This window comes from Lepisma saccharinum, chromosome 16 (assembly GCF_977018435.1).
Source record: "Lepisma saccharinum chromosome 16, izLepSacc3.1, whole genome shotgun sequence".
Lineage (NCBI taxonomy): Eukaryota > Metazoa > Arthropoda > Insecta > Zygentoma > Lepismatidae > Lepisma > Lepisma saccharinum.
In genome coordinates this window covers 61,170,736-61,187,444 of record NC_139244.1, presented here as the reverse complement: position 1 = coordinate 61,187,444, position 16,709 = coordinate 61,170,736, and the positions used below count along the sequence as shown (strand labels likewise).

The 16,709-nt window shown below is 36.4% G+C and overlaps 1 protein-coding gene across 1 annotated transcript in view; it reads left to right on the top strand.

Annotated features, from left to right (window-relative positions):
- The window catches only part of LOC146000503 (uncharacterized), a 65,612-nt gene extending 54,408 nt beyond the window's left edge, over positions 1-11,204 (top strand). Inside the window, exons 3-5 of the mRNA XM_083138234.1 lie at positions 181-1,176; positions 4,921-5,025; positions 7,540-11,204. Coding sequence (XP_082994360.1) covers positions 181-1,176; positions 4,921-5,025; positions 7,540-9,228 — 2,790 coding nt within the window. The 3' untranslated portion in view covers positions 9,229-11,204. The remainder of the gene's footprint in view (positions 1-180; positions 1,177-4,920; positions 5,026-7,539) is intronic.
- Positions 11,205-16,709: the final 5,505 nt, after the last annotated feature.

Below are 16,709 nucleotides of genomic sequence, written 5' to 3'. Positions count from 1 at the left end.
AATGACAAACAACTTTTCCAATTAGAGAGCCTGAAACTCCAAATCTTTTGCAACGGGACATTTCGAATTAAATGAGTTTATTTATACAGCTGTAACACATTTTAAACATTCAGCTGTCATTTTTACCGAAACGCCGTGAAAATAAATTGATTTATCTTTGAATTTTGTTATGTTTTGCAGGAAATTTTGCTGGAGAACCCTTCAAAGCACATCACAATCATCCTGCACGATGTAAGGTTCCAAGAAATGAAAGCTCTGCTTGACTTCATGTACACAGGATCAGTGGATATTCCACAGGAAGATTTCGAGGTGTTCCTGAAAGCTGCAGAAGTGTTGAAAGTGAAGGGGTTGTCAGACATTCAAGTAGATAAAGAGGTAGACATTGACTATGCAAAGAGAGATAAGGAGTATGAACACCATCTATCGAACGGACCTGAAATTATCCCCGGTCAGAAAGCCTCCTTAAGAAACAGCGTTTACATTTCCATCACCAGCAACGACAAGCACATATCCCAGGACAGCGACAAGTGTTACACGCCGAAAGATGCATCACCAACAGAGACAGAAGCCTCAACAAAACTTCTGGCAAACATGGACAAGCTTTCGGAAATATTCTGCAAATCACCATCCGTCGATTCTGGTCGAGGGTCAGTGCAAAGTGAGGAAAAGAAATGTTCGATTGATGACAAGACGAACGAGTTCAAAGCAAGGACACCGCTGCTTAAACCTTCGCCAGTGTTGCCAGTCAAGGAAGAAACCGACGCCATCAGCAGTGGTGCTATGAATGGCGTGATAAAGCCTACGGTTGAGAGTAAAGGCAAGTCGGGAGTTTGCAATCAGTGGCCTCCTTTGGAAATGCCCGTTCTTCTACCGCTTAACAGCGTCGCAAGCAACAAGCAGCTGTTGCCCATCCCCCAGCATCCATATAGTGCAAATTTAGGCTGTTTCGAAGGCGTCAACAACAGGACTATCCGTCGAAACCATCTTCTCACTTTCTACGAAGACAACAATCGAGTCCAGCAAAGGTTCTGCCGTCCACCAGCGCCCTTCATCCCTTCACCGTGGTCTCACCGCTACCCCACCGGACCATCCCCAGAGCCTTATACTGTGTGGGGCGGAGCCCATTTGTTGCCACCAGGGCAAGCCAACTGCTACACGGACTTCGCTCAAACTCAGGTAATTATAAAAGTTTTCAAAATGTTAATTTCTTTCAGTCGTGCGTTTAAGGTTACTCTAAGTTATAGTTAGAGTTAAAAATTTGACGTGAACCATTCTTCAAATCAAGTTGAGCTCCTTGGTCCATATTACCTGTGCATACAGCAAATTATTAATTGATTAATTACAGACCCGTACGTGGGCGTCGGGAGGGGGAGTCGAACGGGTCGGTGGACCCCCTGGAAATTGACATTGTTCATTTAGAGATACAAGAAAGCCGAAAGCTTGTTACTCTTATTGTTAAGAATAGAAAAAAAGTTCATTTAGTTAGTATTCGAACAGAATAATCAAAGTAAAAATGAATTGGATCGGAAACATTGAGTGAAAAATACAGGAACAAGGTTACATTCTACCATCCCATCCAAAGAACAAATGGTTCCACAGTTCTCAAAATTCAAATAATTACAGTTGTAGGTGAGAGGTCACACAAGAAACTTTACGGGAAAAATCCCCCTAACATTTAAAGCCTTTTCTTGAACGAGACGTGCAAAAGTTAATATCTAAATGCATTTCAGATACTAACTAATTATTATTATTATTTCGAATTGAATATATTTGTTAGTTTATAATGTTTATTATTATTGTATAACAACAATTTATAACAGTGATAATTATACTTTTTTTTTCTACTATTCAACTTTTATCATTTATCCGACCCCCCTGCAAAATTTTTTACAAGCAGTAAGGAGGCTGAAACCTAGGTCGCCATTCAAAGCTTTTTTAAAGACCCAAAAGTCCACTTGACAGGGGTAAAGGGAGAAGGAAAACATACAAGGTGTAACTTGACCCTTTTTTCTTCTTTTATTTGTAGACTTATATTTTGGTAGCGCACTGTTGGCATTTTCTGTTTCCGGGAGTAGTTGTATTATTGTGTTTTTAACTATGTTCCTCAGACACTAAGAAATAGCTGAAATATTCCTAAATATGCAAAATCCTTTTTTAAGAAATAAAAAATGCAAACTACGAATCTTTAAATATAACCTATATAATATCAATGAATTTTCCTTTGTTTCTTCATATCTAAATTTCTAGTACGTATCACAATACAAGAAGAAAATATTAAATGACGCACATAAAATGTTGGCGCTTGTAAGTGCGGGGGGAAGGGGGATAAAACCACAACCCTGCCTTGGGTGTCAAAATATCTAACTACGGGGTTGATTAATTGTACTTAATAAGATTAAAAGAAAGCATGTATACAATAGGCTAGTTCCACTGGAACTGAGAATGTGTGATAAGTTTACAACGAAAGTTGTACGTAGGTTGTGAAAATGCAGGATTGGTGCTCGTACCTCAAAAGGCCTGATTTACAATATCTGGCAGAAAGGGGTTGTAGACAAGCGGATTGATTTAAATCAGGTTGATTTAAATAGCGATTTAAAATACTTTAAATAAAAACTATATATATAGAATAATATACGTACGGATTTTGTAGATATCACAATCACTTTTTTTAAAAGTCTCGTAATAATTTAATGGTGTTTATTAGAATCTAGGACTATTGCGATGATTTTGACCGTGAAGGTTATTTTACACATTAATGGTTGGACAATTGGGACGATCAGGACCTAACCTAACCTAACCAATGGCGCCACAGAACTAATAATGCTGTAGAAGGTTGGAACAACAAAGGAAATAGGTGGCTTGGAACACCGCATCCAAAAGTTCATGACGTCCTGGCTTGCCTCAAGCGTCAAGCAGAAGACTCCAACGTCAAGTACATGCGGATGGAACTTAATCTAGAAGGTCAGAAAAGGAAGAAACGTGACGAGAGAGTTGGGAAGTGTATTCGCACATATGAGGAAATGGGTCACTTCATAAAATATCTGTTGGTTTTAGCCCATGATCAAAAACTTGATTGAATTAAATTCCTACCGAAAATATCAATATTTCACATAATTCTCTTGTAAGAGGTATTGTACGGGATGTTAAGTCTTCCTTCAATTTGATAGAAGACTTAAAATGTCATCGCAATTGTCCAACCGCCCTTTCACTTCTAACTGTGTTCATCGCAATTGTCCGGCTACCGTTTATTAGGCTCTAAGAATGGAAAAGAAAGGAAACAAAATATATGTACTGATGGGGTGAAACTCATACGAAAGGAAATGTAATATGTAAACTGTAAACACAGTTACGTTTCTCTTGATTTAAAATTCAATACTTTTTATAGGCAAAAATAACAAATATTTTGTGTAGAAAAATATACAAAATACATATCATGTTAAACCGTTATTATCATTAAACTGTAAATATACATGGGAGCTGCTATTTTGCAAACTATCATTTAAAAAATTGCCAAACATTCAGCTACAAAGACTGTAAAATATATTTTAAGTTAGAATTATGGAGAACATCCAGAATGTTTTTTTTTTTTTTTTTTTTTTTGCAGTGGAAAAAAGTTACTGAAATGTTTAGTTTCATTAACACACTCATCAAACCTATCCATAGTAAGTTACATACAGTTTTAGAAACAGAGAAATGTACATTTACAAATATTCTTTTTATTTGCTTTAATCAAACTATTCAAATATTTTACAGGCCCGTTTACTAGAAAAAGCCTTTTCTATGAAAAACTTACGTTTCCTCAACATAATTTCTCTGTCTTTGCGTCCTAATATGTTCTGCTCCTTCATTAGGACTTTTTAAAAGTTACAAACCCAACGACGTACTAAAAGATGTGAACTGTGTGAGATAATAATAGTAATATTATTACTAGTCTGACAGAATTTTGAAAATAGGAAAAAGTTTACAGACATGTGTATATGAATAAAAGTCTATAACTTTTGAAAATAAGTATTGTTCCATTGATTTCAATGTAATATATGCAAAATGTTCGTTATAGCATTGATTATGAAGAACGTTTTGCATATACATAACTTACTTAAAAGTAGTAACCAAGGTTTTTAATTTTCCGTCGAAACTGAATTGTCAAATCGCAAATTTAATCAGCAACAAAAAAATAACTTTACTTCTTATTATATACTGCTAATAATATATTAAGCACCAGGTTTCCAGAACTTCAGAATATAAAATCCTGAGTACGATATATATATTATGCTTGTGCCGTAAGTGACTTAATGTAACTAGGTCAGTTAAATTTTCAATTGTCTTTCTTGTTATCGTCTGCTGATACCACATGTATTGCACAAATAGAATTAATGCTCCGTATAAGGTAGTTCATATGTACAAATACGTGCAAGCAACATAGATGCGCTAAACATACACTAGGATGTTCAAGACAATCTAACTATTCATCTATTTACGCCATCAAACCTTTTCAATTAAAAAAAACTCAAGATTTCTCGGACCATGTTAACAACAAAGACAATTAGCGTACACTTAGAGCAATGCTGCACATGAAAATAATGAGTTAGGAGACGGGCGGAGGGGGACAGGAATATTTTCTGGGGAGTAATCGCATTTATTATGCACCTAAATACTATAGGGCTAAATTAATACTTATTTATCTACCTTTTCCTTCTGCAGATGGGGTATAAGGGAGTCGGGCTGGTCAATCTGTGAAGTGGATGGCCCCCGTCCCCCTTCTGAGTCCGTCATTGAGTTAGAGATGTTTTGGCCAATTATTATCTGGAAACTATTTACTTAATTTTTAGTTGTTATAAATATATCCATTAGTAGTACGCTTTAGAAAATCAAGCTTGATAAGAGAACGTTGATTTCATTGTGAATTATATTTCCTTCCAGAAAATCCTCAGCCGCTACAAAGAACTCGATCACGGACTTCCGTTTGGAGAGAAACAGCCCGCAAGCAAATGTACAGACGAAAGGGGCTCTTCTAACAATGCAACGGTAAGTCTTCAACAAAATTACAACAACGTCCCGTAAATTTTTCTCACTTGTTCATACCAAGCCTTAAAGTGGTGAAACTAGAAATTATACTTAATAAAGTTTTTATGCCAATTTCTTCCAAGCATAAGAAACACATCAGAGTGACAGGCATGTTGTGCTGAAATATTTGTTACACAAAAAGAAATACATTGAAGATTGTGTTTTGTTTGTGCACATTTTTCACCTTATAATAGACCTTCACCTTTATTTCGAATATTCATCCACATAATCCACAATAGTAGAATAACTCAAGGCATTTATTTTAGGTGCTAAATTGTTTCCTTATTATATGCTATAGCCTACAAATGTTATCACCGGCTCGGATGTTCCATACTAAACTCCGTACCAGCTAACTGTTGACCAGGCGAATAAGAACAAGTCTCTGCGCAAGTAGCGAAGCGAGACGACTCCACCAAGAACAGTGAGAGAAACGGGATTGTGTAATGGGTGCCGGGAGTTTCCCTATTTCCTCGTTCTCTCTACAGCGTTGCAATTTTTTGAAAAGGATAATACCGAAAGCACATGGCAAACGGACCGTATTTTTGTCTCCAGGTCCGTACGATTGGTTTAAGAATTTCTTAGGGAAAATTAGGGATAAAACTCCAAGAGCAAATTTTGACAAACCGTGCATTTAGCGTACGGACTAAGGTCTGGATCGTACGTCCTTACATGTACGATCAGGACCGTACAGTTGGCAACACTGCGCTTTCACCACTCGATTTTCCTCCTCCTCCCCTGCTGATATGCGCGGTCCTGCTCTACAGTTAGCTGCGACAGGGTATATGTAATGTATCTCTCCTGTGTGCCGTATAATGTAATTGCCTCACAACAGTTCTCTATTTATAATTTTTAAGAATCATTCGGTGTATGGTATATTTTGTAATTGTACATTTTTGGAACATGTGTTTAACAAAAATAATCGCACTCTTAGGATTTTGCTGTTTCACATTGTATTCATGATGACACACACTTTCTGGAGAATGTAATTCAAAGTTCGCTCCATGATCGATCAAGAAAGCAAATTCGTTCTTGAAAAATGTTCATTTTACAAGATACTCCCTTTTCTTCGTACGTGTTGGCACAAATGGTAAGTGATCTCTCTTCAATTACAATGGCCTCCCCAATCGCGCAGTGGTAGCGTCGCTGCCTTGTAATCAAGGGGTCCCGGGTTCGATACCCGGGGGAAGCACATAGTGTTTCGGATCCCACATTTAACTGTAGGTCCAGTCCCGATTAGCCTTACTGCGCACAAAGTAGACTTTAAACACCAACTAAACAACATTTCAATTACAATGATAACATTATAGGTGCTACGGTTATACATACTGAACAAAACTGTGAAATCTGAATTTGCTTATTTCTCTCCCTTCTGTTATTCTCACTTGAGTGTTCACTATAAATTTATATATTTGACAATTTATTCGCAAATATTTTTATATGTAGAATATTGGGAGATAAACACCATTTCGTTTTCTGCCTACTCAATCATGTTCATTATGTACAAGTATTTAGTTTAAACATGATAACTTCTGCGTGGAAGGTTATGTAACAGCGGCACTATTCAACACTACATTTGTTGACATGTAAGTACAAACCACATTTCTTCACCGGAAGACGAGGGAAGGTGCTCTCTTAAATCGTAGTGTTAGAATAGAAGCACTAGATAATGAATGATATCCAGTTAACATTGCATGCTAGTGTTAAAACCACGACAGTTCAAAGTTTATTTGGGCCATCGTCAACGTACTGATTTCATGAACGAGTAATGGATTTTTGAAGATAAAATATTGAAGCCTAGGATTAAAAATAAATAAGTTTTATTACTTTAGTTCACTTAATTGTCTGAAGACATGTATTCTTGAACGAACCCTACACGAAACAGTGTGGGCTATTACGATTTTTTGTGCCTACATTTATTTATTTATTGAAATTTCCAGTACAGCAGAAGCCATTTTAAACCGGAAAGGAACAACAGTAAAACAGTACACTAGTGTTAAAAACACACAAAATAAGATAAAATAAACTAAAATAAACAAGCCAAGACAGTAACGAGGTAAACAGATTATTTCCACAATGCATTACTTATATACAATTTTTTCTAAGTTGGTGATATAAGACAAACATGAACTGAATATATCTACTTGGTTTGAGATGATGTTGAATTGGTTCGGTAGCCTATGGAATGATGAACGTTGTATGAGTGAGAGTCTAGAAGTTGCAGCGTGGATAGTTTCCTCGCTCCGTGTTTTATGTCTGGGCACTCTGAGGGAGAATTCGTGGAGTGGGATGCTGCATCTTAGGTTTCCATTTATGATCTTATGTAGTAATTTCATATCTGCAACGTATCTACGTGATTCTGGAGTATTTATGCTTACGTTTGCAAGTAGATCTCTCTTAGGTACTTTACTTGCTTTAAAGTGAAGGGTTTAGAAGTTTTTCATGTAAACAATTAAAATGACAATATATCTTTTACAGAACAAAAGAAGTGAGAATCATCCAAACCCAAACTTCAAGCCACTGCCTAGTGAAGGGCCTTCACCACAATGCCTTGAGGTTCGCCACAGCGTCTCCTCTATCATCAACAAAAGAAGCATCCCAGAAGGAAGTATACCGTTGGATTCCAGTTATAAGCCGAAGGAGCGTTGTATTCGGGAATTTTACACGGCACAAAACGCACACAATGAACATATTTCATCTTGCACAAGTAAAATTAACAACGGATTTCCCAAACAATTTGAAGTAACTGACAAAATTGCCTATCCTCAAAATTCTGTAGAGACTCTGCCAGTTGAGCAAGAGACTGCGCTGTCGCTTTGTTCTCGAACGGAACCTAGTAACATTTCGAATGATTCCTGTGATTCACGAAAACATGTTTTCAAAACCGAAGATGAGTCTTCCTCCAGTGTGTCTGTGCATGAACAACCTACCAGCTTGAGTCACTCTGTGGATTCCTTGCTGGAAGACAAGAAAGAGTTCGTGTGGAAAGTCGAACCCGATGGATGCGGTGAGTTACATGGCAAGGGAAGCGCATTTCAAGAAGTCACTGTTGATCTGAGTTCCAAAAAAAAAGTTGCGGATGAAAACGGTAACGAACCTTTCTGTAATCAGTTGGGTAAGGGTTTCGAACCAAGGTTGTTTAATTCCCAAGGTAATGTCCACATTAAGTGCCACAGATGTAGCGAATGCGGGAAGTCGTTTTCAAGAAGACAGTTGCTGCTTCAGCACCACCGCATACACACGGGCGAGAAGCCTTTTAAATGTGAGATTTGCGGGAAAATGTTTACTCAGCGTGGTCACTGGAGCATCCACCAGAAGCTTCATGAAGGTCAGAAGCCATTTTCGTGCTCCACCTGTGGGAAATCTTTCGTGTCGAGGGCTTCCCTGAAAGTCCACCACCGCACACACACTGGCGAAAAGCCTTTCAAGTGTCAGGATTGTGGGAAACAGTTCAGCCAACTGAGGAACTACAAGTACCATAGATCTGTGCACGAAGGTACCAGGGAGTTCTCGTGCACTTGCCCCGAGTGCGGGAAGTACTTCAACGATAGAGGTTACCTCAGCAGCCACATGAAGATCCACCGGAACAAGAAGGAATACAAATGCGAATTCTGCGAGAAAAGCTTCAACCAGAGGGTCGCCTACAACATGCACGTCCGCATACACACGGGGGAGAAACCGCACCACTGCAACCAATGTGGGAAGAGCTTCAGCAGAAAGATGTTGCTGAAGCAACACCTACGAATTCACACCGGTGAGAAACCTTTCCAGTGCGACGTGTGCAAGAAGGCGTTTGCAGACAGGAGCAACATGACCCTTCACATGCGTCTCCACACGGGCGAGAAGCCCTACACTTGCACCCTCTGCGCCAAATCCTTCACCAAGAAACATCACTTGAAAACCCACATGAACTTTCACACCGGCATAAAACCATACCGATGCGATAAATGCGGGTTACGCTTCAGTCAGTCCAGTAATATGAGAACCCACTACAAGAAATGCACTGCTGAAAGGAAAGATAGAGATAGCTTGAGCGTTTCTGATGTCGGGGATGATATCAGCAACGAGACTACTACAAATACAGAACCTTTATCAAGCCCTGTCGCCTTGTCGGAGCCTATCCATCAATCAGAGGAGTCATCAGGAAGCTCTGTTATGACTGTGTAGTATGCAATTAAAACACTTCATCAGGGCATACACAATATCAGATAATGTCAAAGTATTGCCTGTTTCACACATACAGTAGCTACATTCCAAAATCACAACGAATGAGACGAAATTTCAATTTACTCTAAAAATGACGTAATTTAACGGTTTATCTTTTCTTTTTGCATCATGTACAGCAATCTTCAGAGAACTTCTGAAGTGTTGAAATTTGAAATATAGCAAGACCTAAATTGATTTTTAATTGTTGAGTTAAATAGACTATTTACATCAATACTGTGAATAGCTAAGATTCTAGTTTTATAACAATGCAGCGCTTGAAATAAAAGGAATTATGGACTTATTAACATTAAATGATATTCCATGGTCAAGCACAAGATATACATGGAACAGCAACAAATTTTAGATACATAACAATCCATTCAAATTGTGTAATAAGACAAAAATAACGTTCAGAATTTTTTATCAGTACTGTACGTACATGGCTTACATATTGGCTTGTTAAAACGTAAAGTATTTAAACGTTTTTAAAACGCGAATGAAACTGTATACCTATATATTCTAGTCTTATATCGTTAGAGAGTTGTTGTTTATGCAGGAGTTTTTATTGTTTTTATATAACGTCAAAGTAGGCTATATCATAACCGCATGCTTCTTGTCCAAAATTAACATGCAGGTGTGTACATACGCTTGATTGGTTCAAGATTATTGTAATAATTGATGTAGTCCAGGGTTTGGTTCGAACTGATGTTCAATAACTATACTGTAATATAATTTTCTTCATTAATGTGCTGAATCAACACTTACATGAAATGTATCATGCTTGATTAACTGATAGTTTTATGCTATTTAGAACTGTACTGAAAAAACAAAATTACGATTTACTCAATGTAGAAATTAGTTACCGTTTCAAAACGCCAAAACTGTTCATTGAACATATGATACCGTTACCAATAGAAATATATATAACAACCATGTAGTCTTGCAAATTAAATGTTCTTGTAGGCTATTTTTTCTGAGGTTATGTACTACTATTTCTTTACTATGTAATACTTAGTAGAAGTACTAGCAATGTTACGAACAGAAATTTAAATTAATGGTGCTTGTAAAGATGCCTGTTATGCAAAGATTATACAATACGGTTCATATGATATGTTCATGCATGTTGTTTATAGGCTTGTTCTGGGTTTTATATACAAACAAATAATTTAAATAGTTGTTTTTAAAATTAATAACGTATATCACCATAATTAATAAAGGAGCAAGATTGTTTTCGCTATAAGAAACTTGTCCATAACTAATGCAACAACTAATTATTTTTTTCACAAAATGATTGAGCAAATTCAAACCTAGAGTAAATTATATATTCCAATAGATTACTACATGATTTTTTCTGTACAAGTGTTCAGATATCCACTGGAATGTTCTTTGAAAGCTGTGTATATTTTACGTCATTTCAGTTCACATTAAAAATATAACGCTTAAAATTATATAACCGTGTAATCAGCAGCAGAGTTCAGTTTCAATCAAGTCGCTGCATGATTTTTCAATACACGTATGTGTTCAAAGAAGCTACATCCTTCGGAAGAAAATATACACAGATCTCCGTATGATTTTTAGAAATAAGTGAGAATATATGTGTCTCATTATACAGTCAAATGATAGGTATTACCGACTAATAAATGAAGTTTATTCGTGAACGCATGTTTTGTTGTTGTATGTTTATTTGTGTTTCATTCTGTTATATATTTATTTGTGTTGCTATTGTTTGTTAAGGTATTCTTGAGGTTGTTTTTGTCCTAACAGTTTTCATGATTAAATTGCTTCAAGTGATGTTGAATATTTTATAAAAGAAGTACCTTCAGTAGTTACATTAAGTAGCAATGTTTTGTTATTGTTTTAAATGTTCTCTAATGTTAATTTTCCAATTCTATATTTGCTGTTCAAATTTATGAAAATAAATTTATATTTATGTGAAAGTTTTTGTTTTTCATTTCGTTATTCTTGAAAGATTTTGTACACGTATTTTAGAGAGTTAAAACTTTCAGTAGGAAAAAGATAAATATACTATAGATTTTTAAAAATGTTTGTAATAATATCATTGTTGCATTATGTAATACTTTGGATATTTAATGTTGTTTTTCAAACATTTTAGTTTAATGGTGATATTGAGGAAGACTAATTTCAAATAGACGAGAGAGAAGTGGCGGCAATACCAACGTTGGGTTCAACTCAATAAGGAGTGTTAGACACATAAATCTATTTTTGTAATGTAATTTTCAAGCTTGATTTTGCATACAAAAAATATCGAGAATTTAAGGATCAAACAACACCGTTAAATAAGAAAAATCAACACATAAAATATCAATAATAATGCACTCGTATGTATAGTGGAATGCATAAGCATTACCAAGCAAAATGTATATCATGTTCATGCTCTTTTTGACCCAATGAAAGTCTCATGAATTGAAATAACATGCCAGAAAAACTGTTGATAGCCTCTCCATTTGCATACTTAAAAATCGATTCCTTAAGGACAAGTAGCATGCAAGAGAAAAATCGATAAAAATAGTAACTGACAATTTACCGAGCAATAAGTGTGCATCCCACTGTACAATGGTGACGATTGTTCTAGAAATAATAAGATAGGAATCTAAAAATGGCCTGTGGGTATTTTTGACACTGCGAAACAAAGAACTTCGCAACTTTTGCATGCCTATTATTTTGCAGAAAATTGTGTATTGTTAGTACAATTATGTTAATATTTGTTACAGAAGGAAATGTTTTTCGCTTGCCACCAACCATGAATCCCATGATTGATAAAATATATTTCGATTACAATGCCAATGATATTTTTTATTATGACACACTTTTCAATTCTTGTCACTTGAAAAATTCATACCTTAATTGTACAAAATTAGAAATGCTTAGAACCAAGATTCTTTAATAACGATGGTACGAAACACTTACACCACACAAACCTGGTGGAGACACATTGTGCTAGTGGTTAGCCGAGATTTGAATCCAGGTTAATCGTAAGGTACCTGAACATAATATGGCCTAATACCGAATATGGCCTAATTGCTGTTTCCAAGTGCTTGCATGGGAAATTCAACATATGACGTTAGTATGCCATTTAGACTGTCCGAATGACATGATTGAACCTGTTGGTTGTACCTATAGTGCTGTAACTTGAGGCCAAAGAAGCAAAATAGCTGGACCTCGGGATTGTGTTCTAAGTGATCTAATATTACGTAGGTAAGTTATTACTTACTACATCTTCCAAGTAATAGCTGTTTCATCTCTAATCCATATTATGGTAGCTCATAGTTTGTACTCTACAACAATGTACTTAGTTCAGACTTTAATGTAAAGTACTGTTTAAAACGAACGAAAAGCGACCTCTATGTAAGTGGACTCAATATAGCCTACATAGGAATATATCTTAAAGAATATGTGCAAATGTGGCACTTCTTACTCTTGTTCACGTAGAGTGTCTGGGAGTCACTAAGGGTGATAAAGGACCTTTCATTTACCTAGACTACGATGTGTAATCCATGTTCTTTTGCTGACAAATTATTCCTTGGTTATTGCTTTGTAAACGATGTAATTTCTTTGTATCATATAATCTCATTATGTCGTTATGTAAATAGGACATAAGTGTATTCATATACTTATCTACTTATAAAAATAACATTGTGGTACTTTCTTTACAATTCCGTAGCTTTTTTTCATTTGAAAGAACAAAATATATGACTAGGCCACATTGGGTGCTTTTTAACAAAATCTTCCCTGCACCCATGTTATTATTTGGAACTCACTCCAATCTTCAGTAAACGTCCAGAAATGTTCCCTCTTTTGAATCTTGCGATTATTTTTTCCATTCTGACTTTGTGCACCATTAGAAAGAATCTCAAACTTTAGATAGGCCATATTGGGTTCAGGTATCTTAGTTGAAATTGTAACGCGCTCAACCTCCAAAGTGGCTTGTATATTGTTTTGTTGTTACATATGGTATAAACTCATCTCGTAAACTCTCACATAAGAATCGTGACATTCAACATAACATGAACCCCAAGGAAGCAGGTCTTCATTTTCACAACCCCTGTAAACCAAAGGCGTACTGGTCCATATGGCAAAGGGACATTTGACCCCTTGGCTCCATTCCGCAATAAAATTTTGCTCAGACCTAGAACCTGACACCATTCACAAAGAAATAACAAAAAGGATCCATTTAATTATTGTTAAATATGTTACAAAAGACAAAAAAATAACAACTATTATCCAGTATTTTGATAATAAAACCCAAATAGAACTATTAAAATTGTAAATTGTCATTAGCCTAATCATGACAATGATACTGAATGGAGATTGGATGAAAGCGTTGAAGGGCTCCAGTGACCAATAGTAGTGTGCAATGGTAATTTTTCAAAATAATATTTTTTTTTTACATTTGAAAATGTAACCTTTATAATTTATTTTACCAACTTTGTTCCGATATAAGTTGAAATTTGCCTCTAAACACGGCATTAAAAATTCTGCAAAATTGGTCACTGATACCAGATACCTTTTCCGTAGGGCTAGAAATTGATCGGAACGGAACCGAGTTCCGGTTCTTGAATCCTGCAAACCTTCGCATTCCGTGTCGTCTGGAATAGCAACGGACCTTTACGGTTCGTTTATTATTTTTTTAATTTTTTTTTAGATATTTCACTACATGTTCAGTTTCAGTGTGAACTAAATTATTAATACTCTTTAATAATTTACAATTGAAATTGAGAGATTGAATTGATTTATTTTACTTCGCTATTATGCCACTTTTGGCTAATGGCGAAGATGAGAATGAGTGATGATGATGACATGATGTAATTGATGAAAGGACAGTCACAAAGAAACGCCAATACACAGGCCAAGTTGCTTTTCTGTCATCCTTCCTTCTTTGTCCTGATTAACCCAACACTAAATTTTCAAGTCAGTATAAACAATAAATCCTTCATCACATGCAAAATAACAATATGGAAATATGTTTCACTTGCACAAATGTTTTTTTTTTAATAATATTAAGACAAAATATTGAGGGTTACATCTAATTCAAAATTTTCCCCTTCTTGGCGAATTTACTAACATTAACGATTTCTGTCTGTCTAAATTTTTAAACGAGAAGCCTATGTCCAATATGTTTTGCATTATTTGATGTTCATGTGAATAATCTTAACTATTATTAATTTGAATACACCACGTCATTTCACTAGTTGTTAATCTCGTCGCTGTAACAATCATACAAAAAGACAACACCGTGTTGACGAAAGAAAGCGTTCTAGTCCAGGCAAACTAAAGCAATTTTCCATCAAACATGGGCAAAATTGCTTCAGAAGCTTCTTAAACAATTTCTAGCTCAGGAATCATTGATGAATAACATATCCAAAAATCAGACAAAATCGGACCACGGGAAAGCCCCCAAAAAGCGGATTTGAAAATGACGGACTGACTATTGTGGATTTCCTTACATTGTATGCTAATTTGTGAATAATTTTTAATATTTTGTATATTATTACTTACAATTTGTGTTTTCTTGTTGTGTCAAATTATATTTTGTCCTTTAAAAATGAAAATGTCTGAACTGTGCGCGATTTGTGAGAGAAAATTGGACAATGGACAAGATGTAGTTAAAATATGATCACCACGAATGACCAGCATTGAATGTAAATTGATAAATGTTAATGGAGCCGGCTCGTGGATGATTTGCAGTTGCAAGCTATGCTGAAGATTCTCTCCATCATTGCAGCAGCCATACATCACAATTACCTCAAGCCTCTATACCTGTATTTGCAGAAAACGTTGTTTGTTGTCTGAAAATCCAACCGTGCAGAAAATGTTTCTTTAAGGTAAATTTGCGACAAAATGAAGTGACAGATTATATACCGGACTCGTATCGATTTTTTGTTTGAAGTCCACTTTATGCAAAGAAAGGCTAATTGGGGCTGAACCTTAAAGTTTAAAGTGGGGTCCGAACCACTATGTGCCTCCATCGGGTATCGAATCTGGGACCCTGTGTGCGATTCGAATCAGACCTCGTGGCATTCCCTGCAAAGCAGGTGAGGACTAACATGAGGCAACGGATTTACAGAAATCCAGAAGGCAACATGGCTGTTTTCCATACACTTGTGTTCCACTTACAACTTAGTAATGCGAGAATATACGAGAGTTTTGATGAATGTAGTGAGCAACACAATCAACACAATGAAATGCGAGAAAGTAGACAAACGGGGGGCCGTAATGATATTAAAAAAGGAATAGAACGACTGGAATCCATACCCCTATTCCATTTTGACTCAAGTTTCTGCAACACTAGTTCAGCAGTTAATTTTGATTAATTGCATTACATTGGTACGGATATCATCTTCAAAATAATTGGGAAAGATTGTTCTCAAATATTCTGCCAAAAGATTGACAAAGTGAAAATCATAGTATATTCTCCTGCTGCTGCTGTGTTGTGGGCCCTGTCGGATACGATACGAGTATACAAGTAGATGCAGCACTCTTTCAGAGAATTACGACTTCTGCCACTGGCGGTTCCAATGGAAGATATCATGTTTTACGAGCTTCGTGCATTATTCGAATGATAAAGTATGTTGAGATATGCCCAGAATTCTCAGTTAGGTCATGCAATAATCAAATATACCAACAACTTTCGAATGGAAGTTGAAGAAATCCAGTGCACAAGGTAATGCGTTTTTGATTATGGATCTCTCCAGCATTCCGTTCCATGGCGTAACAATAAAACACACAAGAACATTGCAATCATTACGTAGATTCACTCTGAAAACAGATGAAAGAGCTATCGTGTTTGATGGCTACAGAGGCTTTCCTCGAATAAGGATTTAATTCTCAGGAGATTCTGCATCAAGACTAGTAGGAATGATAATTTCAGCGCCGGCAAGAAAGAACACTCCCTAGCTAATGAAGAAAACAATCAAGCAATTATTTCCCTTATTTCTGAGATGTTGTGGAAGCACCGGTGTGCTGTGTACAACGCAGGTGAAAATGCTCATGTGGACATCATTCGTGCTGCAGTGTCATTACAAAATGCAAGTATTTGTCCAACAGTAATTGAGGGAAGAGGCCGAATTGCTTCTGTACCATGCCAAGGACAATGGTTTCAAGTGGTGCTAACGCAGTGACATAAGGCAGGGACCATCTCCCAATACTGTGTACAATATCCTCGGAATTCAATCATTGTTGGGTCATGACAGCCGCAAGCTGCTCCTCTTTCTGTATGTTTTCACTGGCTCTAATACCACACCCAGACTTTTTCTGGCCTCCCCGATGGCGTAGTGATAACGTCCGTCGCCTTATATTTAGTGGGTGCAGAGTTCGATGCCTGGTGGAGGCATGTAGTGAATAGGATCCCACTTTAAACTGCATGTCCAGTACTGATTAGCGTATCTGTGAATAAAGAGGACCTAAAATATAAACTTGAAACC